This window comes from Camelina sativa, chromosome 4 (assembly GCF_030686135.1).
Source record: "Camelina sativa cultivar CO46 ecotype springtype chromosome 4, ASM3068613v1".
NCBI lineage: Eukaryota > Viridiplantae > Streptophyta > Magnoliopsida > Brassicales > Brassicaceae > Camelina > Camelina sativa.
In genome coordinates, this window is record NC_141883.1 from 2,524,286 (window position 1) to 2,551,217 (window position 26,932).

The window sequence follows — 26,932 nt, forward strand, 5'->3', positions numbered from 1 at the left end:
ATACTTCAGTCCTTGATGCAACACCTAAAAAGTCACAATCTTATGGTTGGTCTTCCATTCTTACTGGTTTAACTCTTTTAAAGAAAGGGATTCGAGTAATAGTCGGGAATGGGTTGACAATACAAGTCAATGTTGATAATGTTATAACAGATCATCCACCACGTCCTGTTTGCTCTATTGATCCTCATTATAACGGAATGCTATCATCATTTATTGCTGATTTTGTACCGTTAAATCCTGGGATATACCTGCAGTTTATAGCATGATTTCACCGAATGATTATGAGGGTTTAACACAAATCTACATACCACAATTTGACACAATGGATAAAATAATTTGGCATTATAATGCCTCTGGAGAATACTCTGTTTGGTCCGGTTATTGGTTAGCTACACATGATCCTTCGAATCTGATACTTGGTCCTAATATTCCTCATGGTTCCATTGAGCTGAAAAACAAAATTTGGAACCATTGAGCTGAAAAACAAAATTTGGAAACTACAAGTATTACGAATGATAAAGCATTTCTTTTGGAATGTCTTATCTAAATCTTTAGGTAATGCAACTAGACTTGCTTCTCGGGGTATTAACATTAGTAAACTTTGCCAGCGTTGCCAAGGATCAGATGAAACAATCAACCATACTCTATTCACATGCCCTTCAGCAAGGTTGGTTTGGGATTTGGCTGATCTACCCTTCCATTCAACTTTCCATAATACAGATTATGAGTTAAATATCTCCTCTTTGGTACACATCTACGATGATCACTCAGTTTCCAAGGAACATAATCTTCTTCCTTTTTAGCTCTGTTGGAACATATGGAAAGATCGTAATAAATTCAGTTTTCAAAATGTTGTTAGCGACCATAATCGAACAGTATCACAATCTAAGGCAGATGTCTCTGAATGGATACAGTCTTTTCCATCGGGATCATTTACTACAACTAGTATAGAGCAAACAGTTCATCCCCATTGGGTGAGACCTGAATATCCCTTAGTGAAATGTAACTTTGATGTTAGCTACAGAGCGGATACAAAGAAAACGATCGGAGGTTGGATGGTTCATAATCATCTTGGAGTTGCCACTTATTGGGGTTCCAATGTTTTAAGGAATGCAAATAATTCTTTGGAAGGATAAGCACAAGCTTTATTGTTTGTCATGCAACAAACTTCTAACAAGGGCTTCAACAAGGTTTGGTTTGAGGGAGACTGCAAAACGCTAAATGATTGTCTCAATGGATCTCTACAAGACGTTGTCATTCATGGCCTACTTGATGACATAAAGCTTTTTTCCAATAGTTTTGAAGAAGTTAAATTTTCATTTATTCATCGAACAAACAATAAAGTTGCCCATTTACTAGCTAAATTGGATTGTAATGATATAGATTTTTATTCCGATTGTTGTAATCCTTATGTATGGTTGATGGAACCTCTGTATTTTGAAAGATTTTATTTTGAATAAATTCTTTTTGTTGAAAGAAAAAAAATAATTTGTTGAAGGTTAGGAAAGAGTCTAAATAGTAATAGTTAGTGAAAATGAGTGTTTTGCCAATTTTAAATAGTAAATGTATTAATTCTTTAACTAAGTTTTGATTTTTGAAAATGTACTAAAACCCCAATTTTTTTTTTTTCAAAATTCTAGTGCTTTTGATGTAGAATGTGTCATTGTGTGTATTCAACGCAACACCAATCCAAACCAGATAGTTAAATAATGTTAAACCAAAATCGGGTGCCCATACCAATCAAATCATGTAACTCAATATTCAAAGAGAAAACATATATATATATATATATATATTTATGGATTGGTATGTTATTGTTTCCCGGTTCTCTCTCGTCTTCTCCAAAATCGAAGCGTTCTTCAATCTTTGCGTTTAGACCACCAACCAGTCTTTGCTTTCGCATTCCTCGTTTTGGTTTCGTTTTCTAATCGTAAGTATGTATTTGTGTTTTTTTCTAATCGTAACCTAGTTAATAGTTCAATCGCTGTGATGATAGAAACCGTAAATTTCGTTAATTTGGGATTAGGGCTCTTGTTTAGGAGCTCTGTGTTATCAATGGAGGGCGGAGTTGGGTTAGCGGCGACGACGCAGCCGCAGCAACCACCACCACCGGTGGTTGAGAAGCTGAATCCGAAATTGGAGAAGGAACTAAATCTGGAGTCATTGAAGACACGAGCCCTTAGTTTATTCAAAGCTATTTCTCGGATCCTTGAAGATTTTGACGCTTATGGTCGAACCAACACTACTCCTAAATGGTTCATCTTCGAATTCCAAATTTTGATTTTTTTTTTTTTTTGGGTCTATTGAGTTTTTGTAACAAGGGATTGATGATTTTTTTTTTTTTTAACAGGCAGGATATATTAGGGCAATACTCAATGGTAAATCTGGAGCTTTTTAACATTGTGGAAGAGGTGAAGAAAGTTTCCAATGCGTTTGTTGTTCTTCCTAAGAACGTCAATGCCGTGAATGCTGGAAGTATGTTCTTTTTTGTTTTTGTTTTTGGTTGATGAGTTACTGAATTGTGAGTGCGATGGAACTGGTTTAGCTTAGCTTCTTTTAGTGAATCTGCAGTTTTACCGGTTATGTTGTCTTCCAAATTACTACCGGAGATGGAAACTGATGATAATGCCAAGAGGGAGCAGTTGCTTCAGGGCGTTCAGAGTTTGCCAATACCGATGCAGATTGAAAGGCTAAAGGTGAGTTGCATGAATTTTTGTTGTGATTTCTCTCTATGTTTTAGGCTTTGGCTGGTTTTGAGAGAGCACTTTGTTTTGGAATTTTGTTTACAGGCGAGGATGGATATGATTGCAGCAGCTTGTGAAAATGCAGAGAAAGTATTAGCTGATACTCGTAAAGCTTACGGATTTGGCGCTCGTCAAGGCCCATCTGTGCTTCCAACCATGGATAAAGGTCAAGCTGCAAAGATTCAAGAGCAAGAGAACATGCTACGAGCAGCTGTGAACGACGGCGCAGGTAAGAAGAACCTTCAAATTCCTATTTAACTTATATCAAAACATTTTGATTTGGTGAGAAGCTGCATTTTTTGGTTCTGTTGAGTTCTGTCTCATATTTTTTTCACAATTATTGTTTCAAGGAACAAGACTGCCTCCAGACCAGAGACAGATAACCACTGCACTTCCACCACATCTTGCAGATGTGCTAATTATCAACGATGCAGGTAACTGTCTCATTGATCTGTCTGGTAGAAGTAAACCCAATGCGTGAATCTTTTTCTTATACTATTACCAATGGCATTCTTACGATATTAATGGTTCCAAAATTTCTCTTTCATTAGGTAAGATTGCATTACCTGGGCAGTCAAACAACATCAACAATCAAGGAATGATGCAGGTTAAGTTATATTCTCTCCAGATGTGATGATTATTGTTTCTGTTAGTATCATTGTCTTTGGAGGCTTATGTATTTGAGTGTTTTTAGGTTTCTGGAACACAATTCATGGGAAGATCAGCTGCATCACCATCTGGTCCTAACTTTGATAACACAACATCTCCATTACCATATTCCAATTCTCCTCGCGCTACGGGTATGGTTAATGCACCTTCGCCTCAGCAACAAATCCTGCACCAACAGCTTCAGCAGCAGCAAAGGGCAAAATTAATGCAGATGCCTCAACATCAGCAGCAACTACTTGCACAACAACAACAGCTCAGACAAAGTTCTATGCAGGGATTGGGTCAGGTAGGCTTGAACATTTTCTTACGTAGCAGTTGACAGGGTTTTTTCTGCCATCTGCTTTTTCAGGCAACATGCTAATTCTTTGTGTAGACCCAGATACCAGCACTTCACGATTTGCATGGACAACCTCAGCAGAAGTTTCAGACGGTAAGTTCTTCTAGAGATGGAACTTAAACATATTTAGGCTATGAGGTTTTGCATTCTGTAACGCGAAAAGGATCATACCCAACCTTTGTCAATTGTTTGAATCATTGTGCACATTTGTTGAGGCCATAATTGAAGAAGATAAGACGTATTTATGCAGTGAATGATACATACGCTTGAGAAATTATACTAGATCTTGGCAGAAGTTTTTTTTTATAAAGTGGTTCTGAGAGTTTATAGTTTCAAACAGTAGAGCTTTTGTCTTGTTAAGTTTATTAAGTTGAGTTCCCTCTTACTTTTCAGTTACATGGGCAACATCAAATGTCATATTCCCAGCCAATGGCTGGGCACCAACAACTCCAAGCTAGACAGCTCTCAGGTGGACATATTCAGCATAGCATGTCTCAAGGACAGCTGAATCCAGCGATGAACCGTCACTTAAACCAGTTTTCAAGTGGCGCCAATAGTGCATTGTTTACTTCTGCACAAGGCTCCCCAAGTAGCCAAATGGTCAGTCACCTCTCTTTAAACCTCTTGAATTACTGAATTGCTGAACTCGAAACTAAATACTTTATTTGGTTTAGAACTTATGTTGTGATTACTTGATTTGGTTTTGACTTTTTTCCTTTAATTCCAGATACCAAACATGTCATCTATGCAATCTCAGACACTGGTTCCTAGGATGCAGGTTAGCTCATAAACTTCTCTACGTCACTATGTTACCCAAATCAAAACGATGAACGTTGTCCTAATCTGATTTCTCTTGGACTTTTTTTGTTCTTAGCAATTTGGAGTTTCGGGTACAAATCCTCAAAGAAGCCATTCTTCTCAAATGTTGGGTGACCAGAGTAAGTAAACAAGTCTTGTAAAACATTCTTTTCTTAGTAAACCGATTCACCCAGTACTTAATTTATCCTGTCTTTGCAGTGTTTAACAGCAGCGGAATGATGCAAACGCAGCAATCGCAACCGCAACAACAGCAGCAGCAACAACAACAAGGAGGAGGCTATGGAAATATGCAGACAAATCAGCAGCTACAGTCTAATAATAACATGATGCAGCAGAACGCGCAGCAAAGGCACCAACAGAATCCTCAATAATCCTTTTTTTCTTATGATTTGGGCTTGTTGTAATCAGCATAGGCCTATACGTTTGTAGTACTCTAAAATGGGCCTGGCTCATTCTAAACCTCAAAAGAAAGAACATTGATACCCCCGCCAAACTTTTCTCAAGTTTTTGTACTTTACTTCACACACTGCTTTGTTAATTACTGTGCGGTCTAACAAACGTGAAGCAGAGAGACATCGGACGGTGAAGGATCGATATGGTTCTGACAAGTTTGTAGAGGATTCGACACGTATCAAAGCCATGGACATGTCGACGCCGTTGATGGGTACAAGACAAAACGTAGACGCGCTTCTGTTGTACACGGGACTCGAGACAGCGACGTGTCTATGAGAATCCCTTTACCTGTTTTCTGAGAGCTCCAAAACTGCGACTCGATAGCTATTTAATTTTTTCTGGCAATTTTTCTTTTGTTTTCTTGTCAACCAAATTTGTATACAACTAGCATTTTCATTTTTTATGTACTTATTTTTAGGTTTGTCTTCTTTTCTTAACTGATTTAAATCTTATATACGTAGGTGTAATATAAAGCATAATTTCTCTAAAAATAAACCCAAAAAAATCTTATAAAAATCTTCATTCCAATTTTATAATCAAACTGAACCGATATAAACTGAATTTTAACCCCTCACAAGAAAGTACAAGTTAGGAATGATAATATAATGATAGCCAATTAGCCAATGCTGATTACTTTAACCACTTATAAGTACAAAACTAGAGTTAATAAATAGCTAAGAATGAGATTGGCCCAAAACTATAATAAATGCTTAACATACACAAAAAGAAAACAAAGAAAGTCTCCGGGAAGATTCTGACAAATGGCTTCAAAAACAAGAAAAGAATCTGACAAATGGGGGACGTGCAAATTCTCTTGTCTCTCTATAATACTATTGTCATGAAGTAAATGCAAACACCAAAGCCAGGCTAGCCAGCCATAGTAGCTTCGGAAATGAAACGGACAGATAGATAAAGGAGACAAAGTAGAAGTTGTGAAATGTCTCTTTAAGCTTCATATTGTTAAAAACTCGAATAATGGAATACAGCTTTGCATCTTCCTATCCTTCTCACCGTCTTTTCATCTATAACAAGACACATTTTATTAACATAGACTTCATAGTACATGATATTGTTAATAACTTTTACACGTATTTAAGCTTTTTCATACATATTAATTTTCATGAATTTAGGCTTCTTTTGTCTTCTTATTTATCAGATAATACTCCCTCCATTTCAAAATATAAAATGTTTTGAGTGAAAGCACGCAAATTAAGAAATAATCACTTTAAAAAAGTTCAACCAATCATAAATAAGACTGCATAAAATAAATAATAAGAAAATATAAAAGTTATTAAAAAGTTGAAAACATTTTATATTATGAAACAAAAAAAACCTCTAAAACATCTTATATTATGAATGGGAACATCCTATATTATGAAATGGAGGAAGTATATTTTTTGTTCTCGCCATTTATATGTTTTCATATATACACATGATTCGGTTATTAAAACAAAACACAAAATAAAACTTATATTTACTGTCCAGACTATTTACATTTTAAAAAAATAAATTTTTTAACTACAAATATCAAACGGATAATACTTTCTAATTCTTAGGTACACTTTACGACATGTATACATAATTAGGAATAAAATACAAAATTTAATTTTAGACTCATCAACTTATTAGTCACCAGATGAAAAAGAATTATGTACATAAAACCAACTAAATTCCAAATCAAATAAACCACAAAGATTAGCATAAGATAATTTTTAGTTGTTTGCAAATTTAATCTACATTAGGCCTCCACAATCCAACTATGCAAAGCTAATTACACTTATGATGTTCAGTTGAGAATGGCATACTTATAGTTCATAGTTGATATCATCATTATGGCCATTTTTCGATCATAACCATTGTATACCATAAGTTTATGTTTGGTGTAGTAACATACCATAAGATAGTAAACCATAATGTTAGGCTTTTAGCTAGTGTTGGTTATTCATATAGAGTAGGTCACTTATTACTTACTAAGTGGGAAACATAAAAATATGTTTTGATCCTACCTTAGAATGTTCATACTCACATGGGCATTGATTAACATATTTTTTTCCTTTTGCAATGCTATTTAATGTCACCTAACATTACCCAAAAAGTTTCTAGAATCTCAAATTCAAATTATATTTATTCAGTGATCCTTGCTTTGATAATTTTTTGGTCCTCCCATAGAATGTTCATACTCTCACTGTCTCACATGGGCATTGGCTTTCTTATTATTTTTGTCTTCGAATGTTCAAAACGGTTACTGTTCTTAACTATGAAAGCAATAATAAACTTCAAATCACACGGAACAAATCACACGGAACAAAAACACATTAGGTAAGTTGGATCTTAAACAACCCTTACATTACAACTTCATATCGTAAACAAACAAAAACGACCCAACAAGAACACAAGGCGGGAGGTGAATTTCTCCTCTGCCCCTACCCACTTCTGCTTTTTAAACCACAAGACAGAAAAAGGCAAAAAAAAAAAAAAGTGATAAAACAAAAGGAACCCATTGGTGAAACATAGAGATCCCTTTAGACAAACACCACTCTACTACCCAATACCCACTTTACTAAAACCCTAATCCTTAAAATGACTAAAAGAGCCCTTTCAAAATAAGCTATTTTCTCCATTTTACAACCTCAAGAGTTTTTTAAGGCTCTCCACTTAAAACCCTAAAAAGCCTTAAACCCTCTCCTCGTTCCTCACTACACAAACCCTAAACTATGTAAAGACCGAACTTAAACACCAATTTTAACGGAATTGACGGCCTGTGAAGGTTTGTCCGAATGACCAACTAGCTGGAGCAATGTTGTTAGAGACTACAGTTCGACCATCACTAGCAACAACCTTGAAGGACAATGCTTGACCGTTTAGTAGGTTGTTGCTTTGCCAGTTCTGTCCCCAGTTTCTTGACATTTGCTGCCACCTTGTTCTTGAACCTTTAACCGCAACCGAGTGAACATCTCCAGCACCACCAACATTGGTCACCAACACAAGGTTGAAGTAAGAGTGGCCATTGATTGTAAACCTTATCCCTCCCCTTCTCTTGCACGGAACCCTACATATCAAGCAAAATTAAAAAGAACCCATCAGTTAAATAATAAAAACGAACCAGAGCACTAACAAGACTTGTGAAAATTGAATAAAAATTGAAACTTTCAAGAGCAAAGTGACTTCTTCTTTAAGAAACAGAGCAACTAGGTAATTTAGGTAGAAAAGATTAAGACTTTGTGACAGTACAAGTGTATGTTTACCTTCTGTAAGAAACAGGGACAACACCAGCTTTGTAATGAGCAATGCGTTGGAAGATAGGCTGAGAGAGATCGAAATGGTGAAGCGGAGGGTTACACCAACCACCAGCGTTATTTGGAAGTGCGTTGTTGGGAGGACAGAAATTGGTGGCTGTGACTACGATAGCGCCAGGTAAACACCACGCGCCGTCGCTCTGGCACTTGATCTCGAAACACGCGCCGCAGCTGAGCCCGTTGTTGAACAGAGCAGTGCTTAACGCTGCAGTGTTTGTTCCGTATCCTTGACTGTAGAGATTCCCGTACCCACAAGCTCCACCTAGAGACAACAACAACAACAAAATTGTAAATTTCCTATACATTAAAGTTTTCGTAGAAGCATTTTAAAGAACATAGCCATGAACAGAGTACATACCCATTGTTCCTGAAGCATCACTTCCACCATAGAAGGTGGCATGAGCATTGACCCATCCAGCGTCATAGCCATGAACAGAGCACACCATTGCAGCAAAACACAACACCAAGATTCCCAAAAGACCCATCTTTCCCCTGCAATTTAACCAAATAAAGTTAGAACTCTAGACATTATCAATCATCAAGAAAATAACGAAAACAGAGAGTGGAGTGAAAGAGAGAGAGAGAGAGAGAGATGAATTACATGAACATTCTCTTTGAGAAAGTGCAGAGCTTTCTTTTTGGAGAGTGAGAAAAATGGAATGTGAAGGAGAGAGATAGTTTTGCTTTGATGGGAGTGAAGAAGAAGGTTGATGGTTGAAGTGGTATTTATAGAATGTTTTTGACACCCCCCCCCCCCCTTCATTTACTACTGCTTTAACTGTCTTCCCTAGGTTTTTTTATTTTTTACTTTTTATTTAAGGTTTTAAAATGGTGAAGTTATTATTTTTTGCAGCAAAACATGGTTTTATAAAAGAATAAAATAGGGGTCAGAATTATGATAGTTATTGAATGTTTTGTTAAACATTTGTTGGCTTGGTTCACCTGTTCTATACGTTTGACATTAACTTCTCACATTTATTTTTATGCTTCTTTCTATATACCCCATTTACTGTTTTTCACCAAATAGATAGGGGTCATCAACTTTGATCTTTCAACTAAATTTTTTAAATTTTCAAAATTTTGATATTCAAAAACTTTAGGGTTAGTGAAGTGACCTTAGTGCAGTGGCAGGAGGTAAGTCCATTTGTAGAAGGCACCATCACACCCGGGATCGAGTCCCGGCTCCTACGAATGTAGGAATTTGGCTAATGGGCCGGCCAGTTGTGGCCCAATGGTTGACAAAAAAAAAAAAAAAAAAAAAACTTTAGGGTTATTTTGATCAATGCTTAAATTTTACGAAAAGCTCGATTCTTCTTACACCAAAGCAACACATAAAAAAAAAGAGTTGGATTCTTTTCTTTCGTGTGATGATTTTCTATATATGAGGTTTTTTTTTTTTTTTGAAAAATAAAGTTTTTAAACCGCAAACTTTTGAAATAATCACGAGCATCCTTTGGTATTGTGTGTGTGAGAAGGAGAGAGAGAGCACATGGGAGGGTCGCAGGCGGTTTTGATGGTTTGGAACTTTGGAAGCGTGTGACTTTTCTTCTGCAAACCTTTTTCTCCCTTTAGTATCCAAATGGGCCATCTCTCTTATTCTTTTTATTTTTTTTCTTCTGTTAACATCATGTATTCATTCAATATTTATAGTGGGTGAATACATGATGTGGTCGATAAGTTTATTAAGGTTCATTATGATAACATTAACATTTGGTCGAGAGACACTTAATTATATTAAGGAAAAAATGTAGCATTTTCTTAAATATAAATGGGATATATTATGTGGTATTTCGTAATGTGGTACATAAGATGTCATATCATTGTACCAATCTAATTACCATGCATGCATCGATGATGTGTTAGAAAAACTAGCCGTGTCAATCATATCCAACATATGTGGTTTTTACAAAAAATAATCAAAAAGATAGATAGACAACTAACTTGTTCATATAAAAGTCCTGGTTCAGGTATTTGAATCATGTTGGGATAGATCCTATCACATCTCATGAAGAAAACAAATACTTGAACATGTATAATGGGGAGACCACTTACTCTCTACCAATGTAGTGATATATAAAACAGAAAAGTAACTCAAACCATAAATAAATAAAAATAATTATACATCATTTTCATGTATTTTTCGACTTATATTTCCAAAGATTGTTTAGTTTTGAGACCATTGGAAGGTTCGTAAAAGACACTACACTAGAGTTTCAAATGAGATCGACCGTATTTGATGTATGTTTTCTTTACTTCCGAAGATGCGCCTAAGCTTGGCAAGCTTTGAAATGTAAAAGAATTCAGTTTCTACACGAACGTGTAATCATGAATATAAGAATTTGCTTCTTACTTATTGTCGGCATATCTCGAATTGAGTTACTTAATTAGAAAAGTAGACATTTTTTCATAGAATAATTTGTAAAGTAGACACTTTATAAAATATATTTGTGAAATAAGCACTTTTCTCTCTCTTTTCTAATACAACTATCCATTAGAGAGACATTTTAGTAATTGACTTATTTAATTTTTTGTGCAAACATAAATATCCCACAAAAAAGTATTTGTACAATCATACTTCTCTCAGCATGTTAGATAGACAACCACATCATGTTAGATTTTTTTTTAGGGTTTAATTTTAAAATTAAAATTTTAAACTAGACCATATTTTTAGAATTTTTAGGGTGCTAAATATATTTAAAAATTATTTAAAGTTATTTGAGAGAATTTTCTAAATTTTAGTGGAATATGAAACATTAATTTTTGATACAGTACCTCAAAATCGGTCCAACACACACAAACTCTTATTAAAAAATATTAGAATTTTTCTCTTTTTTTTGTGATATTCTATCTCTTTACTCAAAAACTGGGACCACAAATAAAATTCTTTTTATATAACACATAGTCATCGATATATTGATTTTTTTATTTGTTTTTGTCTTATACTCTCTCACAAACACTCTATCTCACAAAAGCAAAAAAAATGACTATTTTTCAAATTTTTAACAAAATTTGTCTATTTCTCCAATTATTTTTCAAAAAATATCTAATACACTAATGGACTCTTTATAAATTCACCAGCATATATTATCAAAACTAAATGAAGATTCGAAAAAACCAGTCTTTAATTTTAACCCGCAAAGGTTGGGTCTATAAAATTTTAGAATAATATTGACACCACACTGAAGCATAAAGCATGCAACGTATTTTAAAAACACAAAACTAATCGTATCTTTTTATTAATGCTGCGTCACGGTTAACGATATCTTACTATGATTTGCTGTCTAGAGCCTAGTCATTAACACCGTGATTTTTGGAGAAAATCATGTTTAAATATTATTTTTATCACTAAGCCTAATCAGAACAAGAGTAATCACTAGTTCCAATGTGGTCAAAACATTTTTACTACGAAAAAAGATTTTTTCATCTTCTTGTCATCATAAACTTAAAATTGTAAGATTTTTTTTTTTTTAAATGGCTTCCTCAAAAGGTGTGAAAGTTCGTTTGCTCTTATGTCTTCCTTGCAGTATTTTGCAGAGTCTTCAATTCCCAAATTTGTTTTTTATTTCCTCTCATCAAAAAACAATTTTAAATTAAAAAAGTTACTAATATACAGCCCATGTTTTTTCTCTGACATTTATGTTTTTTTACTGTTGGTCCGACTATGCTTTGACTGGTGATCCTGTAATACCACCTTTCAAAATTTGATAATTGACCTCTACATTTTTTAATTTTAATTATTTAAAGTATCTAATCACAAATGAAGGTTTAACAACCACCAACCGTTCAACTATAATTCAAGATTTTTCCAAAGGGCAGCCTTTTTGGTATTCCTCTTCTTTTGAGGTAATTGTCTAAAACCTTTTTAAGATCTCCTCTACACCGTTCTTAATATTATATTCAACGGTTAAGATTGATCGCATGTTGCACGAGCAGGGTTGATTCGTTGTCTGCGTAGTACCATAAAACCAGATGTGTATGCGGCACATTAAGTCTGTGTAATTTGCCAAATTGCCAAGCTCTCTGAGTTCAGCCTAATTCGAGATTTAAGTTCTCTTAATAGTACTAACTACAATTAGGCGGAAAAACATAACATGTTTTAGTTGTATAAGTTATTGACGATCATTAAATAATTTCTCACTTACCTATATTTTAAGTTATACCATTGGACTGGCCACTCAGCTGTAACAAATGTGATGATGGGTTAAATTGATAACAATATAAATTTGGTAGCTGATTATTAATTTTAGGATAACTTCAAGCTACCGACAGTTACATATAGTTAGCAAACTATGTCATACTAACCTCGAGTGTTTTAAGCCTAAATCATGTTCAATAATTGGAGAAAAAGTAATCTGTTAATCATGATTAAGCACATGACTATATCACTTTTGTTTCACTCCTCGTGGAAACTGGAGTGGTCAAATTATAAGAACATTCATTAAGAAACAAAATATATGATACTCAATGACATAATACACGTTTTTTTTCCTTCATTCCTTGTGAGTTGTGACCTATATAGATATCATCATGTAATTATATTTTTATACAAAACATCTTATGTTTTGAAATGGAGGGAGTATAATTTTTTAACTGATCATAGTATAATAGTGTTTCAAGTTGAGTTTATACATATATATATATATATTTTCAATAACGTATTTATATTATTATTGTTCATAATAATAATTTCAAAATTACGTTCCTAATCCATCCACTAAAATATGAAATCTTGCTCTAGCTAGTATTTGTTGTTGTTGTGCCTCACGTCAAAATAATTTGAAGATTTAAGTACCTTTTATTTTTTTTAAAAGATTTTAAGTATTTTGATGAACGTCGATAATTTTCGTTTGTGTAGTTTGTTTTCATGGCATCATGTGCAATTGTTTTTGCTTTCTTGCAATCATGATATATTGTATGATGACATGCACATATGTATGTTGGTCACAAAAAAGATAAGGGACAAGGTAGGTGTCACGAGAGATACGACGAGACTCTAAGGTCGTCTTAAGATATGATTAATCTTAAAATTAAACCCAACATTTGATTTATCTTTTTGTATTAGGCTTTACCATTTTATCTTGGATTCTTTGATAGGATGCATATCTTCCCCGTTCATTATATTATAGAGCTATTATCAATTATAGGTTTTAATTTACTCCTTTAATGATTCTAACATTCAAATCATATTCCACTAAACCTGAAAATGACGTGTTAACCAACAAATCTAATGAAAATCCAATTATTTTTTGGTGTGTACCATAGCCCTAAAGAATGATCCTATCAGGTTCTTTGCAAAAACCTAAGTAACATCACTTTAAGTGAAACAAAAAAAGTATTGTTTACGACTCACAAATGATAAAAAAGGTTGGCTTGTTGGGAGCGCAAAAATCAAATTGCGAAAAGATGCGAATTATATTTAAATTAACGAAATCAGAAACGAATTACAACAGCATAATATAAAGCATAAAATAAATCACGGAGGCAAGATATGATATCTCTTTCCTTAATTCAATAAATCGGCCGTAAGTGCTTTCGGACAATCACGATTTATGAATCCCAAGATACAACCGTTCACGAACTATTACAGTAGCACACCCGTAATAGAACTCAAGCGAACAGATCTACGTTATACTCTCGAGACTACTAAACTAAGAACTTACTTGAACTAAGCAAGGGAGAGGGAGAGAGATCTTCAGAAAAAGGAGTGCTTTGTGTTTTGTGTGTGAAAAATAATGAGAGGTTGTGCCTCTATATATAGTGGAAAGAGGGAGGTCTCAAGAAAATATTCAGTGAATATTCTCGGAGTACTGTCCCAGTTTGCTTGGAGTTCACACCATGTCTTTCCAAACAATTAAATGGGTCTAAAGCTTTCCAAAAAACACAAAAGCACAGGGCCTACGACCCGCGTCCACGCCCAGCCCGGCACGTCCCGCGTCCGTTCTCGGCCCGCCCAGCCCGGTTTGGTTCGGTTCGCGTGTGGGATTCTTCCCTCTTCCATCTACACACTTTTGAAACTAGAAGAGTGTGAAACTATATATATATGAGTGAAAAATCAGTCATATTTCCGATGTGGGATATTTCCCAAACCATCCCAAGTAGCTTACTTCACACTCTTATTTCTCATTCAAATCAACTCCGTTTTGGACGTATGATTATACCATCTTGTAGTACTCGTTACCAGCTTTCCATTGCATTATCAACCCGACAATTCTGATCAGCCATTTGGCCGGAATTTGGCCGGAAAGTCGCCGGAAAGTCACTGTCCCAAAACCTGCAATTTTTTGAAACTTCTTTCTGAAAATTCAGTTCCAACAATCCCCCACATGAATAGAAATAAGTCTAAACATATGACGACATAACTAACTCTATAGACTGACACTACTAGCTAGACTAGACAGACCTTCGAGAGTATATGCGAAAACTAACTGTATCTGAGTTGGTGGTGTTTTTCAACCTTGAACCGACTCATTGTTATACCTGTCGAGTTTACTCGGCCAGATGGTGAACATGATGTCTTGAACCATCCGGATTTGTATGTAAACTTAGACAGCAAACATTACACAGCTTCGTTTTCTCGTAGAACGAGGTTCTTTTTTGTGTTCATTGTAGCCTTGAACATGCCTGGTTAATCATCAGTGAAGTTGGAGAGTATACCCTCATTTATTCTCCTAGAAACGGCCCCATTTCACACTCACAAGGTGATTTTAATAGCTGCTTGTATTTAAAGAAATATCTTGTAATTATTTCAAATATTTTACAAAGCTACATTTCAAATCATTAAAAGCATATGCTTAACCTCTAACATACAGGAAGCACTTTACATCATTTCAGGAACTGGGAAAAGACAAAAGTCTCTTAGTGCTTGTAGCAGATTCAGCTTGATTTAGTTGTCCCTTTGAATCTAGGTCATGGGGTCTCCAATCTATGTAGGTGGGGTTACCATCAAACCTCCTCTTAAGTCGTAGGCTTTAAACTCATTCCTCTTGATGATTTTATAACTTGATCTCTCGCCAAACCTTTTGTTAATGGATCCTTTAGGTTTTCTTTCGTATGGATGTACTCAATCGTACCTACACCAGTTGAGATAAGTTGTCTAACAGTTTTATGTCTTCGTCTGATGTGACGAGATTTGCCATTGTAATGGGTATTCCTTGCCCTGCCCAAAGCCGATTGGCTATCACAATGTACACGTATTACAGGCACAGGATTCCCCCACATTGGGATGTCTTCCAAGAAATTACGAAGTGATTCAGCTTCCGACATAGCTATCTCCAAAGCTATGAATTCAGATTCCATAGTTGATTTAGCTGCCAGAGTTTGTTTGGAAGATTTCCAGGACACTGCTGCACCTTCAAGTGTAAAAACGTATCCACTCGTGGATTTGGAGTTTCTCGATTCTGCGATCCAGTTGGCATCACTATAACCTTCCAAAATCCTGGATTACTTCTATAGCGACTAAGTATATTTACAGAGTGCGCTAAATAGTTTGTCAAATACATTAGACTGCCAATTACCCTTGCATACTCCACATGTTGCACAAGTTCACCAGAATTTTTGGTCAAGTGAATTTGAGGATCCTCTAGAGTTTTTGCAGTCCCATTTGAGTAATGCTTGAATCGATCAAGCACTTTTTCAGCATAGTGGGTTTGAGACAAGAAAAGGCCCTCATCAGTTATGATGATTTTTATCCCCAAAATTACATATGCTAAACCCAAGTCCTTCATGTCAAAATGTCTTTTGAGCATGTTTTTCGTTTGAGTTATGATGTCTTTGTTGCTGCCGATGATAAGCATAACAAAATATACCCTGATGGAGTAGTTTTGTAATATATGCATTTGTCACATTCATTAATGCGAAAACCATTAGACATCATCATACTGTCAAACTTCTCATGCCACTGCTTAGGAGCCTGTTTGAATCCATATAAAGACTTTACAAGTTTACACACTTTGTGTTCTTGTCCTGGAATAACAAACCCTCAGGTTGTTTCATGTAGATTTCCTCTTCTAAATCTCCATGGAGGAAAGCAGTTTTTACATCCATTTGATGGATTTCAAGATTTCTCAAGGCTGCAATACCTATGAGCATCCTGATCGAAGATAGTCTTGTTACCGGTGAATAGGTATCAAAGAAATCTAAACCTTCTTTTTGCCGAAATCCTTGCACTACAAGCCTAGCCTTGTACCGCTCAATATCGCCATTGGGTTTTCGTTTTATCGTAAAAATCCATTTACACCCCAAAGGCTTAAATCCTTGTGGTAGATCTGCCATCTCATATGTATGATGTTGCATGATAGAGTCTATTTCGGTTTTGACAGCTTCCTTCCAATAAGGTGGATTAGGTGTAGACATAGCTTCTACCTATGTTCTAGGTAGATTTTCAACAAGAAATGCCATCATCAGAAAATCATCACCAAATGATTTACTTTTGCGAGCTCGTTTGCTCCGTCTAGGTTCAAGTTCTGTTTCTACAGTAGTATTACTCAAAGTATTGCCAGCTTCAGAGGTCGCTGCATCTCGTTGTTCACGAGTCCGTTTTTGAGTTTTCCTACAGGGGAAAATGTCTTTAAAAAATAAAGCATTTCTTGACTCCATAACTGTATTCACATGGATATCTCGAATATCTGATTCATGAACCAGAAATCGATATGCACTACTATTATGTGCATATCCGATGAAGATACAGTGTACGGTCTTTGGCCCAATTGTGACCTTTTTAGGAGGTGGTACAATCACTTTTGCTAGGCACCCCCACACTTTGAGGTATTTGTACGAAGGTACTGTACCTTTCCAAAGCTCATATGGTGATTTGCCAGTCACTTTATGCGGTATCCTGTTGAGGATGTAATTTGTGGTAAGCAAAGCTTCCCCCCCCCCCCACATGTTCTAGGCTAATCCAGATTCCTGCAACAATGCATTCATCATCTCTTTCAGAGTTCGATTCTTTCGTTCCGCTACTCCGTTAGATTCTGGCGAGTAGGGAGCGGTTGTCTGATGTATAATGCCTTTTTCTCTATAAAATGCATTGAACGGCTCCGTATATTCTCCTCCTCAATCACTTCGAACTACTTTTATAGTTTTCTAAAGCTGATTTTCTACTTCGAGGGTGAACTCTTTAAATTTTTCCAGTGCTCCATTTTTGCTATGCAAGAGATATACATAGCAATATATATAAGTCTGTGTGAATTAAGCCTAGAGGTTCGGTTGTTCTTTCAACGTGTGGTGAGGGAGTTTTAGTGAGTTTGGCCTGTACGCACACTTCACATTTTTCTTGGTTAGTTTTGAATTTCTGAATCAAATTCAAGATTTGCATTTTTCGCATTGTTTTGTAATTGACATGTCCTAAACGTTCATGCCAAGTAGTATACGACTCAACCAAGTAAGCAATAGGGTTTTCTTTCATTTCAGCAACAGAAGCATAAGCTACTATTTTCAGATGGACTGTCGTTACAAACATCTTGATCAGTCCACCCTTAACAAAACCCTTTCCCAAATACATCCCATTTTTCTTAAGAACTAACTTATCAGCCTCAAAATTGATGGAAAAACCATGCTTGCTTAGGACTGTTCCAGAGATGAGATTCTTCCGCATGTCAGGTACGTGTTTCACGTTCTGCAAGGTGAGCTCACAATCAGAAGTTAGATTCATAACCACTTTGCCCTTACCTTCAATCTTGGAAACCGCCGTGTTGCCCATGAAAAGCTGCTCGTTTGACTTGTTCTTCTCGTAGGTGATGAACATGGTCCTATCAGTACATATATGTGTGGTAGCACCAGTGTCATAGAACCACTCCACTGGATTCCAGATATCAACCAAGTTACATTCCGTAACCACCGCAACCATGTCTTCTTCAGTTAGGTTTGCTTGCAACTTGAGATCTTTGGCTTTGCTTTTGCAAACATCAGCCTTGTGTCCAATCTTACCACAATGATGACACTTTCCTTTGAACTTCCTCTCAAGGTTGCTCTTCTTGAAGTTTGGTCCAGATGACACCTTCAACGGTTTATGAGGAATAGAGATCCCTATACCCTTGCCTTTAAACTTGGCCTTATGCTCAGCTACATGAACATCATGCCCCTGGCTTTGAGCATCCGAATGAGCTCCACAGTTGTTTTCCTCAACTCTCAACCGACGGATGAGATCATCAAGAGACATTGCCTTACGCTTGAAGTTAAGGTAATGCTTGAAATTCGACCAGCTTGGTGGTAGCTTCTCGATCAAGCAATTCGTCTTGAAGACATTGCAGATCGTCATCCCTTCCAACTCGATCTCCTAAAAGATGCGTTGAAGAGCGTCCACTTGTTCCATTATTGGTTTGGAATCCACCATCTTGAAGTTCAGAAACTTCGTAGTTGAGAACTTCTGCATCCCAGACTCATCAGTCTTGTACTTGGTTTCCAAAGCTTGCCACAATGCTTTTGAAGTCTTGTACATACTGTAGAGGTCATACAGATCATTGACCAAACGGTTCAGAATCTGACCTTTGCAACAATAGTCTCCTTGAGCCCAGCTATCCATACTGCCAACCACATACATGTCAGTGTCACCTTGTGGAAGCGTTGGTGGATCCTTTCTGAGGTACCTTTCCATGTTCATGCTGGCCAAGTAGTAGCGCATCTTGTTTTGCCACGTTTTGAACCCAGCTTTGCCATCAAACTTATCTGGCATCATCCCTTGGGAAGCCGAAGGTGGTATCCCCATGTGGGTTGATCCATTACCAAACAGATTTCGGCGCACGTTTTCCATACCCGAATCGGTAAGCTTCGTGTTTTCAAGTTCTTTAGCAAGGCGCTGAGCCAACTCCGCAAGAGTTTCAACAGGGGTTGCAGGAACCCTAGCACCGTCAACGTTGTTGGTGTTGTCTCGAGACATTTTTTTTGTTTCACAATAAACAGAACAGATATGATTAATATATTAATCAAACAATTCAAGTAATTAAATTACACTGAATTAGTTTTGCAAACTCGCTAACAAGCGTTCGCAGAAACTTGTTTCCCAAACTCACTCAATTAAGAGCGTTCGTGGAAACTAGAGAGAGTAAAGAAGAAATAATTAAAGTAAAAGCGTTCTTCAAAAACTTTCCGCGTAAGCACCGAAAGATGAAAGCAGAAACAGTTTTTAGAAGATTTTGAAATCGTTTTTAAAATAAAAAATTCGAAAAATTCTCAATCCGTTTAAAGCGATAAGCAGAAAGCGGATTTATTGAATTAAGACTGTTAGGAGTGCAAAAATCGAATTGAGAAAAGATGCGAATTATATTTAAATTAACGAAATCAGAAACGAATTACAACATCATAATATAAAGCATAAAATAAATCATGGAGGCAAGATCTGATATCTCTTTCCTTAATTCAATAAATCGGCCGTAAGTGCTTTCGGACAATCACGATTTATGAATCCCAGGATACAACCGATCACGAACTATTACAGTAGCACACCCGTAATAGAACTCGAGCGAACAGATCTACGTTATACTCTCGAGACTACTAAACTAAGAACTTACTTGAACTAAGCAAGGGAGAGGGAGAGAGATCTTCAGAGAAAAGAGTGCTTTGTGTTTTTGTGTGTGCCTCTATATATAGTGGCACGAGGGAGGTCTCAAGAAAATATTCAGTGAATATTCTCGGGGTACTGCCCAAGTTTGCTTGGAGTTCACACCATGTCTTTCCAAAAAATTAAATGGGTCTAAAACTTTCCAAAAACCTCAAAAGCCCAGGGCCTATGGCCAGCGTCCACGCCCAGCCCGGCCCGTCCCGCGTCCATGCTCGGCCCGCCCCGCGTCCATGCTCGGCCCAGCCCGGTTTGGTTCGGTTCGCGTGTGGGAATCTTTCCTCTTCCATCTACACACTTTTAAAACTAGAAGAGTGTGAAACTATATATATATATGAGTGAAAATCAGTCATATTTCCGATGTGGGATATTTCCCAAACCATCCCATGTAGCTTACTTCACACTCTTATTTCTCATTCAAATCAACTTTCCAAGCTTTCCATTGCACTATCAACCCGACAATTCTGATCAGCCATTTGGCTGGAATTTGGCCGGAAAGTCGCCGGAAAGTCACTGTCCCAAAACCTGCAATTTTCTAAAACTTCTTTCTGAAAATTCAGTTCCAACATGGCCAAAACATGCATTTTGATAATTAGTGATTGTATTGTCACTATGGTATAAATAACATGTAGATTTAAACATAAACGAAATGCATATACACTATTACAAAAAAGAAAAAATTAGCCGACACCTATTTCTAAGAGATGCCTACTATAATAAATGGGTAAAGCCAGTTTGTTAGTGTTTCTAATACATAGGTAAAGACACTTTCCAAGTAAATACATCCAATGGATCGGCCAGTGTATCAAAACTACAAGGTTCTCGATCTCTGTCAATGGAAAATTCGACATTTTTTTATGAAAACAAAAAACGGTTTTCGAGGTAGGATTTTTTCGGGCGATCTTCGCCATCTCTCTTCTCTTTTTTTTTTTCCCTGAACCGATGGCGACCACCATTGGTGAATCTTCTTCTGACATGGCCAAGAAAAAACGAAAACCTCCTCTTTCCACCATCCCACCTCCCCCTCCCCCCCTTTTACGCCAGAGTTCCAGATCCAGTGGATCTCTGCTTCCACTCCCTGAGAAAGTAGCAGATCCAACCCCACCAATGGGAGAAGTGATTCCTCCAACTTCGTCGGTGCCTGGATCTGACGAAAAACTTCCTCAAGTTATTTGGGCTGAGCGTACCTACGGCGGCACATCCACACTGAAAAATGTGGTTCACCTTTTCTCTTGGATTCAGGTGAGCTCTGCATCAAAATTCCAAAAAGGTTATAGAAGACAGCAAGCCTCTGTGGCAGAGCTTCGTTGTTGGTCAGTTCTACCGAAAAGCTCTCTCCTTTGGCAAGATCCGAGTCGAGCAGTGGTTAATCTTATCTGGAGTAAATGGCATCATGACATCTCTGTCACAAAGCTCGACACACCAAACACCTTCCTCTTCAAGATCCCCAATTCCTCCACTCGACAGAGGGTTCTTAAAGAAGGAATTTTGTCCATAGACGGCTCAACTATGTTTGTCGCTGAATGGACTCTGGGGGTTCAACCATCAAAACTGGCGTTGAAAATGGCTCATGTTTGGATTGAACTTCGCATGTGCCATACGAATTCTACAACCCATCGGCCCTGAGTCGTATTGCCAGTATCATGGGACATCAAATTTGCTTACACAAAGAAACATAGTCAATGACCAATTTTGAAGTTACAAAAGTGTTCACAAAAATCGATCTGCATAAACCTCTTCCCGAATTTGTTTGTGCCCAATTCAAATCAGGGGACACACGACGAGTAGCGGTCTCTTGCCCTCACCTCCCTCCCCATTTGTCCTCTGTGTGACGAGGCGGGACATTCGTCTAAGCATTGTACTAATGCTCCTCCATTATGTATATGCTGCAAGAAAGCTTACCATGCAGAATCTATCTACCCCTGGAGGACATACAAGGAGAAAGAAGTCATGCCTGATAAACTTCCTTAAGTCTCTGGACCCCCAGAGACAATCTCCAAAGCAAAGCAATGGGTCAGGAAAAGTTCAGATGAAGCTTCTTCGTCGAAGAGCCCACAGGTGAACCAAGAGACCAAAGTTCCTTCACATGTTGCTAATGAAGAAGTGTCGACCAATCAGAAATTAAACCCCTCTTCTGCTGCTTTGTGCCTTGATCGAGACAATGCCGTAGAGAGCCCAAAGGATAGAGGGGCAGAACTGCTCACAGTAATGGGAATTTGTCAAGGTCTTAACTAAAAGTTAGAAGAAGAAGATCAGGGCCAAGCTTAAGAAGGGCCAAATCCATGCGGGAAGGTTTTCCTTCCGCAACGAGTCTCTTTTTTGTTAGACTCTCTTTTGTGATGCTCATGTTTTGTTGGAATGTACGTGGGATCAATGATCCTGACAAGCAGCAGAATTTTGTTTCGTGGTATAAACAACATCGACCAGTTTTTGGTTGCCTTTTGGAGACTCATGTCTTAGAACACAACGCGAAGACCGTTATGAAGCGGATCCTGCCAGGTTGGAGTCTCATCCCAAATTATGAACACTCTCATCTAGGGAGAATTTTGGTGGTGTATAGTAAAGATGTGAGAGTAAATCTCTGCAAGAAGTCTCGCCAGCACATCACTTGCGGTATCTCTTGGCCAGAAAAAGAGATTAACTTCACAGTTTCTTTTGTATATGGAGCAAACCTAAGACACGAGCGAGTTTCTCTATGGAACGATCTCGTTGACATGGCAGCTAACATGCCATTGCGATCCTTCTCATGGCTAGTAACAGGTGACTTTAACCAGACTCTCCTTCCTGAGGAGCATTCCCGAAGAGACGACTACTCTGTCTACTTAGAGGGTGCCCGAGAGCTTCAACAATGTATGGATGCGTGTGGTCTCTTGGACATTCCCGCTCACGGCCCATCTTCACCTGGTGGAATCACCAGCAGAATACTCCTGTTGCAGAGAAGCTTGACAGAATGCTTGGCAACGAATTCTGGCTTCCTCAGTTCTCGAATTCCATTGCCACTTTCGAAGAACCTCTTTTCTCTGATCATGCTTCTTGATGCATCAGGTTCCAGGACAGAGGACCAAGGGTAATTCGGCATTTCCGTTTCAATCATCACTTAATGCAACATGAAAACTTCCTACACATTTTGCAAGAGTGCTGGAATTCAACCCAAGTGGCAGGTTCTCAGATGTATCAAATAAACCAAAAGCTTAAAAAGCTTAAAGGAAAGCTGTGAGAACTTAATAAGGAAGCATTTTCAGGGATAGAGAACAGAGTGAGAGGTGCTTTGGCAGACCTGAAAGCATCACAACTTAACCTCTTTAACTCTCCTTCTCAAGAGGTAGAAGTCGAAGAGCGTCAGGCATATCTATCTTGGCAGAAGCTGTCTGCAGCCGAATCAACTTTTTTTGCATCAAAATTCAGGTCTCAAATGGATCTCTGATGGTGACGAGAACAAAAGTATTTTCCACAAGAGTGTGGTTATCAAAAACGCTTTTAGTGGTATCAAGAGACTTCGCCTTTAAGACGGTACATTCATCATGGACAAACCATCGATAAAGAACGCATGTGTTGAGTTTTATACTTCCCTCTTTGGTGCTTCTAGAAATACCCCTTGCCTGACGACATGCATTTAGTCAATCCACCCTTTTAGGTGCTCAGAGACTCAGAGAACTGCTTTAAACAGAGTCTTCACTACCTCTGTAATAAAGGCAGAATTATTTGCCCTCCCTCAAGATAAAGTCCCGGGCCCTGATGGTTATATGGGTGAGTTCTTCAAGCACTATTGGGGTATTGTGGGTGAAGAAGTCACTCTTGCTGTTCGGAGTTTCTTTGTACACGGTAAGATGGAACCTAGCTGGATTTCAATAGCAGTATCCATGATCGCCAAGACGACGAATGCCAAAACAGTTGCTGAATACAGACCCATCTCGTGTTTGAATGCTATTTATAAGGTTATTTCAAAACTTCTGGCTAGAAGGCTCCAACATTTGCTTCCAGAGATGATTCAAGAGAACCATACTGCATTAATCAAAGACTGGCAGATAGTCGAAAATGTCCTCCTAGCATCCGAATTAGTGCAAGGATATAACAAAAGTGGGATTTCAAAAAGAGGTATGCTCAAGATTGATCTCCAAATAGCCTTTGATTATATCAAATGGAGGAGCTTCATCATAGACATCCTGACTGCAACACACTTTCCAAGTAAATACATCCAATGGATCAGCCAGTGTATCAAAACTACAAGGTTCTCGATCTCTGTCAATAGAGAGCTCTGTGGGTATTTCAAAGAAAAAAAGGGACTACGACAAGGAGACCCCCTCTCCCCCTACCTTTTTTTGATTGGCATGGACATCTTCTCTAGACTCCTCGACTTGAGATATCAAGCTGGCCAAATTGGTTACCACCCCAAAGCGTCGAACCCCAAAGTCACTCACGTTATCTTCGCGGACGCCGTAATGGTTTTTTCGACGGAGAATACTCGTCCTTGCAAGCTATTGTTGACCTCCTTGGGTACTTCTCAAGCATTTTGGGAATGGTTCTTAACAAAAATAAAATGGAACTCTACATAGCAGGTTCCGCTTTGGCTGATCAGAACAGATTCAACTCTTCATCCGGTTTCTCTGTGGGTATTATCCCGGTAAAATATCTAGGTCTCCCTCTACTCCCGAACCCTCTCACCAGATCTGACTGTGAACCCTTAATATAAAGAATCAGAAGGAAGTTTCAGTCCTGGCAGCATAAACACCTTTCTAATGCAGGATGGTTACAATTGCTAACCTCTGTGATTCAGAACATTTTCGTGTATTGGTGTGCAGCATTCATCCTACCAGCTAAGTGCATTAAAGACCTTGACAAGCTTTGCAGAAATTTTTTATGGTCGGGTGCAAGTGAAATCCCAAAGCAAGCAAAAGTGTCTTGGAGGACAGTGTGCTCTCCCAAATCAGAAGGCGGCCTTGGCCTAAAGGATCTTAGAGAATGGAATAAGGTATTTGGTCTCAAACTAATATGGAAGTTATTCTTGGCCTTAGGTTCTCTGTGGGTTGCCTGGTGTAGGAAAAACTAGGCCTGGGCGTTCGGATATCGGATCGGATTCGTTTCGAATATTTCGGATTTTGGATTTTTTGGATATTGGCTCTAACATCCATTAGGATATTTAAAAAATTCGGATCGGTTTAGGTTCGGATAATTCAAATTTCGGATCGGTTTGGATATATTGTCGATAACCAACATTAAACAAAATTTATTGGATAAGGTTTCATTCGGATATGTTTTAATACGATTGTATCCAAAAAACTATACTAACCGAGTATGTGAAAAAATAGAAATGAAACAAATAACAAATTTAAAGTTCAAACTAACATAAAATTATACCAATACATAAAAGTGTGACGTACTAACATCCAAAGTGAGATATAAGACCGTGCCAATGATAAAAAATAAAAACCAAAGTAAACAATAACGTAGATATAAGAGTATATCTACGATTTGTGTATATTGTATATAGTTAGGTATCTATATCTATGATTCATATATATCTTATATAGTTACGTATACATTTATCTTTATAAAGTTGTTTCTTATATTATCGGTTATATTCGGATATCTATTGGATATTGGTTCGGATCGGATTTAATTCGATATCCAAAAGTAATGAAAACAAAAACCGATCGGTTATTTCCTCAATATCGGTTCGGTTTTTATCCGAATTTTTCGGTTCGGATTTTCGGATTTTATGCCCAAGCCTAGGAAAAACAAGCTGAGAAGGAGATGTTTTTGGAGGCTTTCAGCTTTAAGTAAGGGCTCCTCTTTCTGGAAACAACTTCTTAAGTTGAGAGACACTGCTAAAACTTTTCTCTCCTGCAAAATTGGTGATGGGAGAACCTTTTCCTTCTGGTTTGATAACTGGATTCCGTTTGGAGACTTTTTTACTTACCGAGGGAAGGATGGACACCAACGACTTGGTCTACCTCTAGATTCAACAGTGGCGAAAGCTCATTCAGGGGAAGGATGGATGTTCAGAGGAGCCCGTAGTGACAATGCAGAACAACTCTTTATCCATCTCGCTGAAACACAAATTTCAGAGGGAACACAAGACTCTTACTATTGGGCTAGACCGAACGAAGAAGCGCTACGACGGTTTAGCTTTGCCAAAACTTGGGAGCTCCTCAAGCCTCCAACCCCAGTGGTGCCCTGGTATAAGCAAGTTTGGTTTTCAAACTCAATACCTAAGCACTCATTCGTTACGTGGCTCTGCTGTCTTGACAGATTTCCTACATTATCAAGACTCTGAAATTGGGGAACACTAGAGGATGACACTTGCTTCCTTTGTGAGATTTATTTTGAAACCAAGGATCATCTCTTCTTACGCTGCCCCTATTCCCTACGACCTATGGAGATGGTGTCTTCATAAGCTTAACCTCCCTTTTATGGGATTCACTACATGGGATTCTTTTCTTAATTGGCTACGTTGCGCCAACAACGACGCAAAACTCAACACTCTTAAACTACTGGCTGCTCAGGCGGTGGTATACACTCTTTGGCAGGAGAGAAACACACACATATTCAATGGCATCCTTACTCCGGTCGAAGCTCTCTTCCCAAAGCTTGATAGAAGAATCCGCAACACATGCCTGGCTAGGAATCAGTCTCCGAAGTTCCAAGACCTGCTCATGATGTGGTTTCGCTCCCCTTAACTCTCTTCATTTCTTTTCTTATATATCATTTGGTTCTACGGAGTTTGTTCTCCCCAGATTTGATGTTGTTCTTGGCATCTTTTAAACTATCTATTTATGCGAAAATCTAAGATTAATACCATCTGAAATTTTATGAAAAAAACATGGCTAAAGCGAGAAGTATTGTATGTCGTGTAAAAGCTTGAACTTGTAAATGTCTCAACTCTCATCAAGTCTTCAAATTTTTATATTATTTATGTTTTGTGCTTCAAGAAAACGTAATTCTAGTTATCCCTTCAGAGCTATAATCTTCAGAGTTATCCCTAATAATTTTTTTTCCGTTGGATACAAAATCGGCTTTATATTAAGTATTGTTTTACTATTTTAAATATTTGAATATTTTGTTC

General features: G+C 37.5%; 3 protein-coding genes across 9 annotated transcripts; 2 read left to right on the top strand and 1 right to left on the bottom strand.

The window, feature by feature from the left end:
- Window positions 1–1,733: 1,733 nt before the first annotated feature.
- On the top strand, window positions 1,734–5,091 carry LOC104779633 (mediator of RNA polymerase II transcription subunit 8). Of its 7 annotated transcripts, none has more exons than XM_087509776.1 (13): window positions 1,734–1,930; window positions 2,040–2,255; window positions 2,351–2,475; window positions 2,572–2,696; window positions 2,790–2,973; window positions 3,095–3,178; window positions 3,296–3,351; window positions 3,439–3,699; window positions 3,787–3,843; window positions 4,144–4,350; window positions 4,478–4,528; window positions 4,625–4,688; window positions 4,768–5,091. In XM_087509776.1, exons 2-13 carry the CDS (start codon window positions 2,056–2,058, stop codon window positions 4,938–4,940), a joined length of 1,587 nt encoding a protein of 528 aa, XP_087365902.1. In that variant the 5' UTR covers window positions 1,734–1,930; window positions 2,040–2,055; the 3' UTR covers window positions 4,941–5,091. The 7 variants fall into 7 exon arrangements, with proteins under 7 accessions (XP_087365902.1, XP_087365903.1, XP_087365905.1 ...); XM_087509777.1 differs by having other exon boundaries at window positions 1,736–1,934; XM_087509779.1 differs by having other exon boundaries at window positions 1,736–1,930; window positions 3,793–3,843.
- Window positions 5,092–7,317: 2,226 nt separating this feature from the next.
- On the bottom strand, window positions 7,318–9,157 carry LOC104779634 (expansin-A15). Its single transcript, XM_010504015.2, has 4 exons — window positions 8,920–9,157; window positions 8,677–8,810; window positions 8,268–8,580; window positions 7,318–8,071 (listed from the first exon to the last, which is right to left on the bottom strand). Exons 1-4 carry the CDS (start codon window positions 8,925–8,927, stop codon window positions 7,765–7,767), a joined length of 762 nt encoding a protein of 253 aa, XP_010502317.1. The 5' UTR covers window positions 8,928–9,157; the 3' UTR covers window positions 7,318–7,764.
- A 16,428-nt stretch (window positions 9,158–25,585) lies between these two features.
- LOC147945252 (uncharacterized) lies at window positions 25,586–26,546 on the top strand. Its single transcript, XM_087509171.1, has 2 exons — window positions 25,586–26,056; window positions 26,160–26,546. The coding sequence occupies exons 1-2, from the start codon at window positions 25,586–25,588 to the stop codon at window positions 26,544–26,546; spliced, it is 858 nt and encodes a 285-aa protein (XP_087365297.1).
- Window positions 26,547–26,932: the final 386 nt, after the last annotated feature.